At 37.6% G+C, this 17410-nt stretch overlaps 1 protein-coding gene across 1 annotated transcript in view; it reads right to left on the reverse strand.

Moving 5' to 3' along the window:
- The window catches only part of ARSB (arylsulfatase B), a 76962-nt gene that overhangs the window by 30621 nt on the left and 28931 nt on the right, over nt 1-17410 (reverse strand). Inside the window, exon 5 of the mRNA XM_009280315.2 lies at nt 2329-2572. Within this exon, the coding sequence (XP_009278590.1) occupies nt 2329-2572 (244 nt within the window). The remainder of the gene's footprint in view (nt 1-2328; nt 2573-17410) is intronic.

The raw sequence follows: 17410 nt of genomic DNA on the forward strand, positions 1-17410 counted from the left end.
AGTAACCTGATCTGAGAAGATCAGTCCATGACAAAGAATACCTGGTTGAAACTGAACCTGTTTTAGGCAGGAATTCTGCTGGTAGCTGGAAGAAAAGTCTATGGTTTAGGAGTACCCCAGGATCTTGCTGATGCTAAATTTTCCCACAGTAACATCAGCATGTAAAACATTTTACTGTCTCTGGCTGGACAGGAGTCTCCATTCCCTCCTGGTAGTTAATGGTCCCTGGCCTCAATTATACACTCCTTATCTTCTTCCACTTGGAAGAGATCCATACAGTACTCCTGGGCACAAGGCCATGAGCTCTCTGCAAACTCCAGCTAGTACAGAAAACTACCCCATAGCTCCTCAGAAACAGAGGCAGCACTAAAGAAGGAAATCAAGCTTAGCAGTTTCAAAACACATAATCCTACTAAAGGTACAAACAAAACAATTCTGAACTCAAGATATGGGTTTCTTTGGGGAGGTTGGGTTTGTTTTTTTGTTTGGGGGTGGTTTTTTTTTTTTACTTCAAGGTCTATATAGGGCTAACCAGGGATGGGTAGATGGGTTCAACTCTGCCTGCTCTAACTTTCCATTTCTCATCTCAGTCCCTAACCCAAACACTCACTGCTCACGCTTGTTTAGGAGCTAACTCCTGTAATTCACAGTCTAGGATGCTAAGACACACAAAAATCAGTGTTTATTGTAATGCACTATGTAGAAAATAGCAGAAAATAGCTACATTTCTCCTGCAAGCTGGGGTGGGAACCCTGAGAAGGGGAAAAAAGGTTATAACATACATAATACAGTATTGTCTGACTGCTATACAAAGAGAACAAAGACTATAAAAAGAAACAAAACACTAATTCTCAGATGAGCGGCATGTAGGAAATAAAATTGCTTTTATTCTGCTTTAGCAGTATTAAACTTTCTGTCCTAAATGATTCTCATGTGAATTAAAACTATATTCAAAGGCAAACTAAAATAAATATAAATTCTAAAAACAAAGACAATAGGATTTCGCCCCATCAATGAATACATTATATGCAGCACAGAAGAGGGAGAAACAAAGGAATTTAAACCAATGTCACCATGCAATTTTTGCAAAACTAAGGGTTGATCACAGAAGTTTAAAATTCTGCAGGAACTCAGGTTTTAAGGACTTTATAATCCATTTTAGTAGAATAAAAGAACATTAGAATTAAAAAAAAGCTTTGAAAGATGGACTGACTGAATATAAGTCTTGACTGAAGATATCACAAAGGGGCAACACCAGAGTTTCTTTTGATCGTTTGCTCCAGTGAAAATATCACCTTTACCAGTTAATGCCTATTTCATTTATTCTTTTACATTCTATTCTACTTACTCTGCTGAGCCCAATGCACCAGAAATAAGCACATATTCAGATGTGCCCAGAGACCCCTTGATCCAGCATTTGTGATGCCATTTTTATTATTGTTTTCCAGAGGAAAAATGTATGGGATTTAACTCACTTTTCTTTTAATGTACAGAAGAATCTCCATTATCTTAACTGATGGGGTTTGGGATATCCCAGTTAATCCAGACAGCATGAGAGGTGCACAGAGTCAGAGAGAGCCCAGTAAAAGTCATTAGCTTGGTCTCAGTGCCAACCCAACTGGAGCTAAGCTGCCTCTTTTTTCCAGCCATCTAAGCATGCGTGCACTGCACTCCTGAGTGCTCCGGCTTGCTTAAATCAGGCACAACATCATGACCTCTCAGGAGCCAAGTCAGGTCTACTTTTGTACTCAGCCTCACAGGCCTCACCTCAGAAAAGACACTGGACAGCATGATATGGACCTATTCGAATGGTTACACTTGGAGCCAGCCTGACAGGTCCTGTACTGAGCTAACAAACCATCAAAGTGGAATGCATGTTCAGTGAGTTTAATGTCTGCGTAGATTTCCCACATGTTCAATTCCAGATGCATACTGCAGAGACACCCAACACTCTATGCTCTGTAGAGAGCAGGACTGGGTCCATAAAATATACTCCATGTACTCCATGCTGTGCAAAATCAGTTAATGTACTTCTGGATCACAGAGCATTCTTGAAAAAGTATTCCATGTTTGTGCATCGCTGTGTCCACACTGATAAATTCAACATACCAAGCTAAAGCTGTATGAAAGTTTTGCATATGTGACCAGGATTAATTTGCAACCTGGATAATTCTCGCATGGATAGTGAAGTTAACTGCACTTATACCTTCCCTTTATTTAGGGAAATGAACACGTAATATTCCCCCGCCCGTTCCAGCTCTGTTCTCTGGGCTGATTAAATTCTTCTCATACCAGAATGCTGACTCAGTGATTTGACATGCAAGTTACCTGATAGCTTTCCAAACATCAAAGCCATCCAAAGGCTTAGTGCCATTGGTATGTCCTCCAGCAAGGTGCACCAGCGTTGGCAGCCAGTCAGAGATATGGATGAGTTCATGACTTTCTACACCTTTTTGTTTCAGTAAAGGACTTGCAACAAAGCCTACTCCTCTCACTCCTCCTTCCCAGAGGGTCCATTTTCTTCCTCTCAGCGGCCAGTTATTCCCACCTGCCAAAGTCTGTCCTCCATTATCTGGAAAACAAGTAATTAAAACGATTTATTGGTAAGAAAGAAACAGAACAATCCTCCCCACAACATTTATTCGTCCATTTGAAAAAATATTTTCACAATACAGGCATGTCATGCAAGTACTTGCATAGTGCTGTTAAGTGTTCATACAATATGCTGCATGTTCAGAGCATGTCACAAACATAAGTAAATTCTTGCCACTTACAAATTACTACAATGAAAAGTTATTGCTAGGCAGAAATGATACCATACGACAAGCCAATGGTTTAGAAAGACTTTGTTAAGAGCAACCTCTGACATTGATTCTAAATATCATTAGACATCCAGAAAGCTTCCAGAATCAAAGACATTAAAAATTTAGTTCCAACTACTTTACAGATCACAGGAAGAGTTTCTATCAATGCCATCATTAGTACTCAGAATACACTGTTTTCCAAAGCAGTAAGTTATACTTAAAATGGAAAACTGTTATTCCACTGTCAGGACAATACCCGTTCTCCTAGTTTAGAACCATTTTTTTCCTAGATTTTTAGGCAGCCACATTGATTTGTAATGTCACACAAAACAGACAGTTTCTCAGGCAGAAGAAGAAAACCCTAACAAAATGAGTTGAAACTAGTTAAAATAGTTGAAGAGATTCAGAAATACACTGAGTTTATTGTGTTTGGTGAGAACAACATATAAGATGGTTACAGAAAAAGTTGACCTGTGACTACAGTAACTCAGAAATATCTACATGAATTAGATATAGCTCATGTAACTCTTTTTTAACTCTCTCTGACCAAGCTTCCACACTTAGAATAAAATCCAGATTCCTGAGGTTAACAGAATTAATGATTCTTTGAAGTTACTTTTAGTACTCCTGTACAGTTGTTCTTGTTCAAACCTATTGTAATCATCTCGGAAGAGTCATTGATGGCAATTCCTTTAAGCATAATTTTTCTGTATTTTAATAAGGTTAAAATTATTTCAAAGAGTAGTTGCTGAACTGACATTCAGTGTAATTTGACATGTTTATACTGTATTATCTGATTAAAAAACCAGGAATTTGAGGGAAGAAACAAGAAGTACATGTCCAACACCTTACAGAAGAACTTTACTGTAACCACAACACAACAAAATGATCTCCCTTCTGTTTCATTAATTAGGGATCAATGTAAACCCACACTATGAACATCTTTCTACTGCACACAGAAAACCCTTTTTGTTCTACTAAGGAGTAAACTAGTGCATGTCTCTGTGAAGACTTTAAAAGGTGGAAGCCTAAGCTAAATGAAGCACATGGAAAAAACAGCATGGTTTGACAAGTGTGGAGTGTTCTGTGGCCCAACTAGCTTCCAGTAGGGCTACTTGTTAGTCCAGCACTCTTGAGTTAAAAATAAATAAATTAAAAGCTTTATTGTCTTCAATATGAAATGCAGACAACCAAATACTAGCTACCAGTATTTCTCACACAACAATGCTGAGCACCGAGATCTGAGAATTTAAGCAGTTGCCAGTTACCAAAAAAAAAAAAAAAAAAAAAAAATCAGTTTCAACAATTCCTTCTACTCTTAGTGTAAACAGGAATTCCTGTCAGGGATACTCAAGGGACACAGCTTTCAGTAGCTTTTAACCTTCGGTGGCCTTAGAATAAAACTACACTATATTAGAGCACAGTTTGGACATACAGTGGGATCAAATCTTAAGTATGTTAAATCTTCATATTACAAGCTACTTATTGTCCATATCAGTTTAATACTAGCACATGAGGGGTTTTTTTGTCCTGAATATCAGCAACAAAGTAGCAAGGAAATTATAGAAGTAGACTGTCTTTTTGAAGAATAGAGAGAGAAGGGTGCATTTCCTGGGTTACAGTCAAATCTTTATTATACTTATTTTTTATTTTACTTTCTGTAGTTGAGTTGAAGACATTCACATTGTGCCAGTTTCATTATACAACTAATTCCCTGAGACAAGGAGTCTATCTAACACATATCCGGTAAAAACTCGTGTGTGATATCAGCATTCAGACATAGTACACTACGTTAAAAAAAGGGGAAAAAAAAATTTCTTGTTTTGATAGCTTATCTGGTACGTAAATGAAAAAACCCAACATAAGAAACAAGCTTCATCCCACTCATTTTGACTTCTCATTTTCACATGGCTATAACATTACTATTTTCTTCTCCTTCAGGAATTCACATTCAAGAGACCCTTTCTGCTTCATTTCTTGACTGAGTTATCAAGAAAGTGTTGAAGAAGCGAAAAGGATGGTTTCTGGTTTGATCACTGAAGTTTGTTTCCTTTCTAGGTAGGCAGAACAGAGCTAACTCCTCATGCTATTTTAGCAAAATATCTGGAATATGGAACAAACTCCAAAATCCATATAGAAACTCCCGGTAGTTTAAAACACACACTTAATATCCACTTAGGTAAGAGACAAATAGGATCATTGTTGCCTCATGTTCTACACTGGCTTCATATCCAATTCTAAATCCACTTCAAAACAATATTTCCTGAATGATTTATCATCCATTTTTGCAACTGTTTCTCTTCATGACTCATCCTAATACCTAATCTCAGCAGACAGTGTCCAGAGCAAAGCTTTTGGAATCAAGGTACCTACAACTAGAGACCCTGATTTATAACATTTCTTATTATTAAAGCTTCAGCCTTGCTACTTCAGCTGAAAACACAAGCCTCCCCCAAGCATGATACTTCAATTATCTCCTTCCTGGAGACAAACATCAAATATGATTTTCATTAAAAATAATAGTAAAATAGTCTGGAAAATGTAGTGAGCATATTTTTCCTATCTGTATGAATCATTTTTGTAATTACATCTATATAATTTAGACTTCAGTAGTACCCACAACATATTATGTGCATTAGCAAAATCATAAAACAAACCAGCTCTTGTCCCTAAAGAAAGGATGAAAGGGGAGAGAATAAGGCTATAGTTAGAAATTATGGTACTTGGCATAAGTGTTACCTAGCTAATTTATTCAGTTTTGTTTGTTTTCTTAAATGGAAGCATCATACATTTTTAAAGAGCTTTTTAGTTTGCTTGGTTTGGCTTGCTTTGATAGGTGTTTAGCTACCTTTATTTTCTCACAGTATTTTTATCACTTCCATCATTCTGTGTTATTTTAAGGAGGGGGGTACCGAGATGATTTTTTTCCATTCTGACAGAATTTTCTTCTACAAGCTGAAATTTGTGACAATGAAAGAGAACATTGGGGAGCAACATTCTTGCCAATACAAGAATGGGCTAAAACAGAGTTCATAGGAGGCATTACCACCACCAATGAAAAAATGCACAGAAGACACATGACAATGGCAAAATGACAGAATAAAGGAGAGAAACAGAAGCACCCTGGCTACCTTAAAAGGTGGTTTCAATCAAAGTTGTGCACCCTTGAATTAACATCAGCCTTGTTGACTATGGAGAAATCTGTATAATGTAGCAATTGTATCATAAACACCAATGATATGCTGCACTGATTTGGGAAGAGGTGTCATTCCTGCTATGGAAGACAAAGCGAAAAAGAGCAAAGGAAGCACACTGACAGTTGTAAGCATTGGGGAGGGAGCCTGCAAAGTTTATACCTGAGGGACCCATGTAGTCACAGACAGAACAGTTTCTTAAGGGCAATAAATATTTCCGAGGGGCAGGAATTGGTCAAAAGAGTCCCTAGGTACAAAAGCCAGGCTCATCTCTAATATTACCATTCTCTGCCAATTTACGACTCACATGAGTAGCATAATTCTCTTTTAATTTTGTGTTGTCCTTCAGTATCCAAGGAGTAGGAATCTGATAGGATCTGAGTGTATCTTAAAAAAAAACAAAAAAGCCACACAATAATTTCATTTGAACTAACAAAATTAATAGGTCCAACCCCCCCAAAACCAAGGCCGTGCTTCCAAACCCAAAACACCACCACGTTTTATGTTAGTTTCTCCATATGAATATATCTGTGGGACATGCATCCTGATAAAATAGATTGATATAAAGCTCTCCAGATGAAATAACTTTTGTCTTCAAAATATTCATGCACAGTACCCTAACCCCTTGAATACTTTTTAAAGTACTGGTAAAGCTGATCTTCCATAAATACCATGCATTGCTAGAGCAAAAATAAAAGTTTGAAGTGAGAACTTCTGTCTTCTGTTTTGATTAAAATATCTGCAAAAAAATCAAATATTTTTCTAACTCTAGCAACTACCCAAATATGCCTTCAAGAAAAAAATCATTTCTTATAGGACTATTTCTACATTCTTTCACTCACATACACCTATCTATGTCTAATCACTTTCTCACTTAAAGTCCATACAATGCTGTTCACATTAAGATACTTTAAATTTGATTTGAAACAACAAAAATCCGTAGCACCTCCCTCCCAAAAGACTTTGGATGAAAATAGGACACATTTCCCACACAGAAAATCAGAGAGTATAACCCATTTTCAAAAAATCTTTGTACAACAGGTGACTGTCTTTCAAACTACTGTGGGTTTTTTGTTAAAGGTAATGAAGAGGAATTCAATTTAATAAAAACCTTTCAACATAAGCAAAATAAAAGCAAAGTAAAGCTTGTGCATCTTGAATATACCTTTAAGAATGAAGGCCAATGTTTTCTTCTCACAAACATCTGCTTTTGTAATTAATATTTATTGTCATATACATGAGAAAGAGTTTAATTTGTTAAATCTGCAATTTGTAAACTGTCAAAGATGTTTTGCAGGAGTTCTTAAAGGAATCAATAAACAAAACTAAACAGAGAGGCCCTTCTGTTTCTCCCAAACACTTCTCTGAAGAGCTGCCAGCTGCCAAACATTTTGACTAGGGCAGTATATATATGCAGTGATGTGGGATGTATGTAACTAGTAAACAGTTTAATGACTAAAATCTCTTTGAAGAGCAATTGTACAATAAAAACCAGCAATAAAACAATTCTGAGAGCAAAAACTAATGAAGTATGTATGGATTCAAGTCTTCAGGTGGACACACTTTTTTATTGAATTACCCTGGAACTGAAGCAACAGTCTGCTTCATACTATGAAGATAACCCACATCAGCAATAGATACTCACAACTATGGGAAAACCTTCATTTGGGATTTATACCTCATTAGACAATAGAAAACCAAAAAAAGGCAAAAGTGTTGACTTAAGAATGAACCCTGACAAATGTCCTTTCCAGGATCATAAATATCTCTCACCCATGTGCATTCCTTGCTAAGACAAGTCCACAGTGGTTACTGAACTCAGGGGCAATATTAATAGCATTAATAGATTTGTCAAAACTTCACACGTCCCTCTGACAAATTCAGTCTAAATTGATCAACGGGCTTGAAAGTTATTGTTGGAGAAGAAATAAAATGGAAACAAGTCCTGTAATACTGTATAAGGTCAGTTTTCTAAGAAAGTAAGCTTAATCTCCCCCAGTTGTACGTGCAAAAATCATTATTGCCTATGTAGCAGAATGAAAAACTTACTTTAAAAGCTATAAAGAGACCTTTGTGTTTTATTTTTTGGATGGTGGGAAAAACACTATAAAAAGAGTTTCCAAAAAACCCTTAAGTACAGTATGACCAACATGCTAACTTTCTTCACCATGTCGACAAGTGGCCCAAGTGACTTCCTTTCTGCAACTTCTACTACCTGCACACACTATCTTAGCAGCTTCTGCTCATGATGTTGCCTCACAGTAATGCTCTAGAATAGAGGTGCTATTTTCTCTGCAAATAGGCCAGAAACTGGACTTCACTTTAAAGATTTCCCTCACTGCTTTTTCGCCAGCTCTTACATAGAACTTAAGTGGGTAAATTAAAAATTGTAAGTAATACAGAAAATAATTTTGCATTTTTTTGTATATTATTCAAAAGCAACAGTGTGCCTTCTTGTATAGCTACTTATTTTCTTCTAATAGACTAGATCTTGTTTCAATTATACTATAGCAAAGTAACTTTTTTTTTTTTAAACAGAGCATCCATTTTTGTCTCTCTTGTGACCACTCAGGTTGCTGCATTCTTCTTATGACCACAACCGAGCTACACCCCACGGTCCCGTTGACATCCCTGGCAAATTGTTCTAGACAAGCTCCTTGGAGAGGGCTTCCTGGAATTTCTCCACAGATTCATCCAGGACTGTATCTGGTGCTGTTATTAAGCAGTTTTAACTCCAGTATTTCTTTTCAGTCTTTGTATTTTCTTAGTCCAAATAAGGAGCTACCCATAAGTCTCCTCACAAAAAAAAAAAAAAAAATCGCCCTTGCTGACTACATTTAGTGTGCAAATTGTTTTAGACAGTGAGAATATCCCATAAAAGTATGCAGGGTTTACATAAACTGTCCTTAACTTCTATTTATTCTAAAACTTCCATTCTCGTTCTCCAGAGAGTTTAAGTTTGTGATACGTATTATACAACCTCAGTTACAATGGCAGAACTGTAATCCTAAGTATGTGTCCTAGTAATCCTAATTATCATGGTAAGTTTAACAATTGTTTTTGGCATTTGTAGAACAAAAAGTGATCTAAGAATATGGACAATATTTACAACAATAATTCTGGAAAATACAGCAGTAATTATTTCCTATAAGAAAAATAACAGTCTTAACAAAAAATTAAAAAAACCTTTTTCAGCACAACAATCCAATAGGATAAGTATTTCTGGACTATTTTGTGTTGTATGTCTCACTGCACAACAAATTCTGCATAAATAAATTTTAGCAATAAGTAACAAAAGACCAAAACTGTTTGGTATCACACAAAAAATGAACATGCAAAATATTTTATGATAATGAGGTTAATAAATTTAAATACATAACTTCTCTTGGATACCTAGGTTCATTTTTAAAAATAGCCATCCAAAAGTTTAACAGATCTGTATGTATATAACTCATATATCCACAGAGCAAGAAATAACCAACCAACATTAAAAGAAGTATAGAATTAGGAATCAGTAAAAAAAAAAAGAGAGAAAAATCAAGTGCTGTGTGCCAAGAAAGTCTTTGACTATGCAACCACTTTTTTATCCTATTCAGAACACAGCACAAAGAAAGCATTTGAAGCAACACATCTGCAAGGGCAAAGTAAGAAGAAAATTTAACTTTAAGCATCTAGGAGCATATAAATACAACTGGGTATCACAACTCAATTCACTAATCATTTACCATGCACTGGTGCTTAATAACTTTAACGAACCATTAGAGTCTGTGAAGATCTAGCCTAACACTTCTGGCTCCTGGCTACAAACACCTAGATCTCCTTTTTTCCTGAAAACAGTTACAAAATACTTGCCAAATACTCTTACTGTTTCTACAATACTTTTCAAATCCAAAATTGACATGCCCCAGCTTTTTTTTCTGTTTTCCACCTGTGCTTAAGTTCCTGCTTTTTTGAATTGATGAATTTTTCTGAAGCTGCAAGAGAAAGCTCCCATACCCTGTAATTTCTCCTCATGGGCCCCTGCAGTAAGCTGATCTAGCGCACATCTGTCTGATACATAAACCATGCCAAGCTCTGTTTGAAAGGCTTGTCTAAAGCCACATGGTATTTTAAAAGTGAGTACAGACCAGAAAAAACAACAACTCTGTTTTATTTTATAATGCAGATTTGGGCATTTCAATACATCATCAAATTAAAGCACCTTCAAAATAATGAGAAAAAGGAACCTTTTAAGCTCCTGCCACTCCTGAAAGTAAAGGCTGCCAACATACTAAAGCCATCAACTGCATGTAATCTAGCATGAAACATGCACAAAATGTTTGATGGGGAAATATGGTCAATCATAATTCCTGGTACTTCTTCCAGTTTCCTGCTTCTGATTAATAGATTAATTCCTTTGTGAAGATGAGAGTGGAAGTAAGGTGGTTTCTCATTGCTAAAAGGAACAACAGAGTCCCTCCCATATGCTCCCTCTTTCCCTTTAAAATAAGTTAGTGGTGTAAATGTAGCTCAGAAAAATGTTTAGTTTCCAAGTGCATCCCCACCCTCTCCCTACCAAACAGGAGAGAGATGTCCACGTGGTAGACAGATACTCAATAAAAGGAGGACTGGACAGGACTGACAAATGATCACAAGTATGCTGGGAAGCACAGAATTTCAAGCATTACATTTTCTAAGTGCAGAGACTGTCCAATAGCTGGCAACATCTAGGTGCTTTTATTCAGTAAAAGCATTCGGAAGTTTATTTTGAATACATTTGGGTTTATTCCTCTGCTTCTGGAAGCAGCATGTCTCTCTTAGAACAAACCTAGTGTTGTTATCCAAACAATGTTATGGATCTAATTAGGAGGCATATTTATAGCAGCTTTTTGAGGAAAAAAAGCAGGAAGTCAGGCCACTGTTACTGTGCTTACGGACACTCTGTATAAGCAGCAATCAGCCAAAACTAACGCATCCATACTTCCAGATGTATGGAAAATACCTGACCTCGGGCCTGCTGGTTTTGTACTTTAGGCTGCAGCTGTAAGGTAAGAAAAGAGGATGCAGTTCCAACACGTGAGGACAGGAGCCAGCAGAAAACTGGTTTTACATCTATTGCTGATCAGAGTCGTGTACAAGAAAAGATGTCCCTGACTTCAGATGCAGCAGAAGCGTTAAGGTGTGCATGGCCTGCAGGGAAGGCTGCCAGCCTTAGGGGGACCATTATTTCACCTTTCTCCAGTTTCATCTTTTGACGGGAAGAAATAACTACTTTGACCCAACACCATTTTTTTTTTCCTTTAAAAAGAAAAAAAGAAAAAAACAAACCCCCCCCCCAACACTTCCAGGGATATGAAGCTGCCAAAACTTAGAATTACATGCAGACAGCAGAGACAAATGATCTAATATACAGGCATTAAAGCCTCAGGGTTGTGCCCAGAACCCACATTTTCCATCCTAATATACTGTACCCCCTCTTGCTTGGTGTTTACTTGAGGGAGGACTGCTCCGATTGCCTTCTGTCACTTATCTGGCACACAATAAATAGAGCAATCTGGAGCTAATTTAAGTGGTTTAGCACATCAGGATACAGCTGGGAAAGGTTTTGGGAGAAAAGTTGGGGAGGAAGAAGAGGGCTGTGCACAGTCCAGCCGAGCCTGCGCACAGGAAGGTGGTGCAGATGGGCACCTTCCAACAACACTGCCTGCAGCCAGGGAAAACTGCCCTGTGTCGAAATGCTCCAACCAGCCCAGGAACAGCAGAAACCTCAACACAGGGAATTAAGAAGTTCACTCCTAACAGCAGGAGTGGCAGGGCCACCACTCAGTGTCAGGAACATTTCAGCTGATACTTGCTCATCCAGCAGTAGCCCAACTCCGCCTGTGTGTCTACGACTTTTATATTTCATACGCTATGAGGCAGATGTCTTTTTTTCTTCTTAAGTGTAGGCACATGCGTTGGCTTTACACAGTGCAAAGTATGACTTGATCCCTGCAATTGGACAGATTTACATCTGTTTTTCACATCACTTTTGTTTGAGAGAAGTGACTTGAGTTTTTAATCACTTGGGGCCCTAGCTATACCCAGAATATATTAGCTCAATTCACTAGCAGAAAGAAACACACGTCTGCTGGCATAGAGATGTAAAAATGAAACAAAACTCTTTAGTTATTACTTACTACACCAGACATTTGAAAAAAGGGCAGCATGCACCTTAATAAGAAGTATCTGTCCCCAAGCTAACTCTCATACCAGGCACACAAACCACAAAAACTGAAATTCCATCTGACAATTCTCTAAACCAAATACATCAATAAAAGAGTAAAGAAAATAATACTCTTTATAACATGAGTCTTAAACTTTTGCGGGAGTGGGGGGGAAGGCTAATTACTTTGTGAAGTATTGCAACTATTCCGTCTCCTGTAGGCTGTTTCATTCTCCTAGGGATGACAATGAAATGAAACACATAAGTTTATTCAGCATGCATGGACAAGGCGGAAAATGCATCAGTCTTGTATAGGTACATTCAGCAATGTCCAAGCCTCTCTCAACAGCTACCTCAACTTTTGCTAAATGCAATCAAGCTTACAGGGGAGGAAAGGGATTATTTGATAAGGTAACATGGTGGCAGAGAAACACAGGTAATGAAGAGAAATGGATATTTATATAAATAATTTTCTTTCCCGTTAATGATCTAGGCAGCATTTTTAACCAGTTTTCATAAATCTGTTTTTCAGCAATGGATTATGTTTTCAGGATGGGAAAATGGCAGAGAACATACTTGCTGAATGAATATTTCAGAGTCATTTTTTTACTTGTTATTTATTTCTTTAACATCTTTGCTGGGAGACAGGTAATAAGGGCTGAATAACACATTGCTGAATCTAAGAAAAAAGGATGTTAAGCTGGCTAAAACTGAACCTATTTTCTCCAAATAAACAGAAAAAACCCTAGTGTTTACAGTGTGCCTAATATTCCTCTCCTCCTCCTTAATTTTGTCACATCAATGCTACATTCAAGTGAGTGACAAGAAGGAGCACTTAAACTCAAAATTTTTAATTTAATAACGATTTATTCCAACTTTGTGATTTTTTTTTTCCCAGCTACATGCCAAAACTTGCCCTCTTCTAATTGCTCCCACGTTGGAATCTCTGCAATACGCCTGCAAGACACCATGGTAGTTCAGTAAGGTCACCAGCAATTTCCTCTCGGCAAGATCCAACCTTTCTCCAACATCATCATCCTTGAACTTTCTGCCACTTTTGATCATATTTCCTGAATCCTGAAGTTGTGAAATCTCTCCTCTTGCCAACTATCTAGCTTTACAGACCACATTCAGTCCTCAAATATACACATATAACTCTCAGCAATTTCAAAGGGGAGCTGTTCATATGCACAATGGAAACAACTGTAGACTTCAAAGGAATTGTCAAATTGCATATTTTGCTCTTGGTGGGCATTTTGGTTTTGATGTTTTTGTGCCTACGGATCATTCCTTAGAAAGTTTATCCTGGAAACTCTATCCTTTACAGGTTAACTGGTTTATTGCTCCATTCCTGATACTGGGAAAGAAGCAGAAAAATCCATAATGCACTAACAGACTCCTCTGCTCAAAGACAGTATTTCAGTATAAACAGAGCTTTAGCCCTGGATGGCCGAGTGTTTCCCAGAACACCCATACTTCAGAAATAAGTTAATCCTTTCATTTTCAGAAGACGTCTTGCCTTCTTTTCTCTGCAAATTCCTTATCTAATGCAGTGATATTAAAGCCATAAAGTGCATTTTATGGTTCAACCTGTGCTTGCAAAAGGAGTCTGTCCACTATTGCTTGTCATTCCTGATGCCACTAACAGTCAGAATTTATCATCCCTTTCATATTATTGACCAAACCACTCACATGATACTTCCTCAACCTGCTCAGTCCAAACTTGCATTAGCAAAGATCTACTGTTTAAGTCAAATGGGTAGGGTCACTGTAAACAAGGGTGAGACAAGAGGGGATGGTGGCATCCTGTGTGGTGACCTCCCCCAATCTCCACAACTACAGTTGCAGTTTATTCCTCATAAGGACTTCTGCTCTCCTGAGTAACCACCACCTGACCCATATATGTGAGTCCAGAAGTCCCATCCTCCGCCTACTCCCACTTTAGCAAAGGACTTACTAATTCTTTCAAGTCTCTCTCGGGATTACAGAATAAGTGACCTTGACAATAAATTAGTCAAGGTCTTCAGGTCCATGTTTTCCCAAAGCCTCTCTCCTCATTTGCCTTAGGCTGCAGCAAGATGTGCTCTTTTGGCTCTGACTAAACTAATTTAAAGAGTTAAGCTAATTAAAAGCTCTCAGATCGCACAAGAGGTCAACAGTCCCTAAAAAAGGCTGGTATAATCGCATGTGTGCTTACTCTTAACACAGCTCCATCAAAATTATCTGGATTAATAAACCGAAGCCACTGTAACTATTAAAAACGTTCAAGGTACCCAAGGTCGCTTGGAGAGAATCACAGGAAGCCACATGCAGTCCCTGAACACAGCTGAGAGACCTCAGGGGCAATCGCCTGTGAAGGGAGGCACCTGTGGGCAGAAAAAGCCCCGAACCTTAGTCCCACTCATCACCATCACTGTCTACACAGTCTTCCTCCTGAGGCATGTATTTTTCTTTTTACTTTTTTGCATTTGCATTCTTTCTGCTACCTTTGACTTTCTAATGAACTGTAACTGTTGGCCAGCAGCAGTTTATATCTCCTAGTCAGTGTGAATCATTTGTGGTCAGTAAAATGTAATTATTAAACTGTTTTAAACAAAGGCTTTGGTTTTTCAATCCATTGAAATCACTGGAATACAGCTTGATGGCAGCGCAATGTGTGATACGTTCAAGTAGGCAGATATGAATTCATATAATTTGCAGTCACAACTGCAACTATGTACAACTTTCATGAGAAAAGTAATGGAAGCCACTTTTTTTTTCACCTCCATGAGAACAGTAACAGAAGAATACTATTGAAAAAATTTGGACTTGACAGAAAAGCATGCATAGGATGTCATTCATAAGATCCACTTGTTATAAATGCTTATTTGATTGGAAAATGTGTTACAATGCTACAGTGCAAACAGAAAGCAGACTTAGAGAGATGTCTAACTCTACTATTAAAACTGTCATTAAATTTTGCATATCAGGCATCAACTTATTCTAACTATTTCATTGTTATTTTGATAAAATATCTTCTTGCAAGATATCAGAAGCAGTGCAGTGCTCCAATACGTGCAGTTCTCTGCAGTGATCAGTAATAATCTTTTACATAGCCTAAACATGTAGATCATACGTAATACAAGAAGTTAATAATGAAAAACATGCACTACAGTTGCTGCATTATTTGTTTTTATATGTATTTGGTTAAAGCCATTTACTCTAAAATATAAGTGAAATTACTGCTGCAGATTTCTGGTTCTTTCCAACCAAGTTCAAGCAACTCTGGAATCTTAATACAGAATTCAGGGTCAGCTCACTTCAATGTACACAAAGCTCTGGCTATCTTTTAACTTGAGAAAATGCAATTAGAGGTCAAACCTAAGAGCAGGCACAGGCAGCATTCCACACAGCAGCAGTGCTCAAAGTTCAGATAAAAGGTGCGGGTATTTCTTTCTGCTTAAAGAGAAATGTAAAGATAGATGCTGTATAAGTAAGAGACATATTCCAGTCATAGGAGGCACATGAAGGTGTCCAGAGACGCAGAGATTTGCAAAGGGCATAAAGACAATTAGTAGGAATGTATAGAGAAAGCAGAGGAAAGATTAAGATTTACCTGTAAGGAACTGAAAAATACAAACAAGGATCCTTACAAAAGGAGGGGAAATTAGCTTATTAGTTCCAGCATTAGTATGAAGAGCCAAAAAACCTGCAACGGACACTGCAGTATGAGCTCTCCAAGCCAGTTTCACATCAGACATTTACATGATCTGATACAGTCACCCATGGCCAAATCTTTAGATCCACGATGATACAAAACTTTCCTTCCACTTTTGAAGTCAACCAATTTTTAACTGACACAATATCTTACTATAAATCAATTGTAATTTGGAATAACTAACATGCATTTATGGATTTTAGTGTTTCTTTGGGTTTTTTTAACTCAAAAATCTGTAAAATGTATGGCTTCCTTGGCATTCAGCACATCTATATTCTGGCACCCTAAGTAAATTCTGCTGGTTTTACTCTCCCATGAATTAAGGCAGAGAGGGAAAATCTGACTTCTTTAACACATGCTAAAGTGAAATTGTCCACAAATATAGATCTATTAAATTATATGCATGAGTAACATGGAATAATGGAAAGTGAGAGAGAGAAAAGAATATGAAGGACAGTTGTTGAGAGAGAGAAAGAATATGAAGGACAGTTGTGCGGAGATTTTATTTGGAAGTTCTCCATTTCTTCTGTAGAGTTTAGCTTTCACTCACATGTTTCTTTGGAGCATACTTTAATTCTGGAATATTCATAAATATACGAAACAGATGTACTAACCAAACCATACTTTATATGAACATATAGGTATAAAAAAAAATGAAAAAGCAGAGAAGGAAAACAGATCCAGAACATCTCAGCAGGGATTCAAGAAATCTTTTTCAGATACTACTTATTTGACTAAGGCCATCTTACAACACCTGCAGCTTCTTCCAAATTCTTAACCCAGACCAGACAATATTGCATGTTTCTTTCCCAAGTGAATCAATGATAGATTTTTCCTATGTTTCTATATTGATTCATAGAAGCAAGGGCTGTCCATGATAGACAAAGTAAGTCTCTTGGAGAAGCAATATTTCTAAATAAATATGAAAGCTTTGTGTGAGACAGTTCTGTGTTGTTCCAAACAACGTTAATCAGTTACAAAGGAAATCTAAAAATTTAGGTATATAAAATTTCAAACTTCAGTCTACTTGCATTTGTTTTATTAATTGATTATTAAAGAAATACTGAAATACAAAATTATAAAAAGCTAAGTATTTCCATATTGATCATTTTGTGTGATCTTCTATAATATAATGCACTGGTGGAGTTCGCAGTCCTGAGGGACATGGGGCAGGCAAAGAGTAAAGTCAGGACCCTGAATTTTAGGATAGCAAACTCCCAGATGTTGCAGGAGTTAGTCAATGGGACCCCCTGGGAAACTGCCCTCAGGGACAAGGCAGCAGAACAGAGCTGGCAGGTCTTTAAGGATGCTTTCCATAGAGTGTGAGAGCTCTCGATCCCCAGGTGTAAGAAATCAGGAAAGGAAGGCAAGAGTCTGGCATGGATGAGTCGAGACCTGCTGGTCAAACTAAAAGGCAAGAAGGAAATGCACAGGCAGTGGAAGCAGGGACAGGTATCCTGGGAAAAGTACAGGGACGTTGCCTGGTTGTGTAGGGATGGGGTCAGGAAGGCCAAGGCGCAGCTGGAGCTGA

This window comes from Aptenodytes forsteri, unplaced genomic scaffold, assembly GCF_000699145.1.
Source record: "Aptenodytes forsteri isolate BGI_AS27 unplaced genomic scaffold, ASM69914v1 Scaffold387, whole genome shotgun sequence".
Taxonomy (NCBI): Eukaryota; Metazoa; Chordata; class Aves; order Sphenisciformes; family Spheniscidae; genus Aptenodytes; species Aptenodytes forsteri.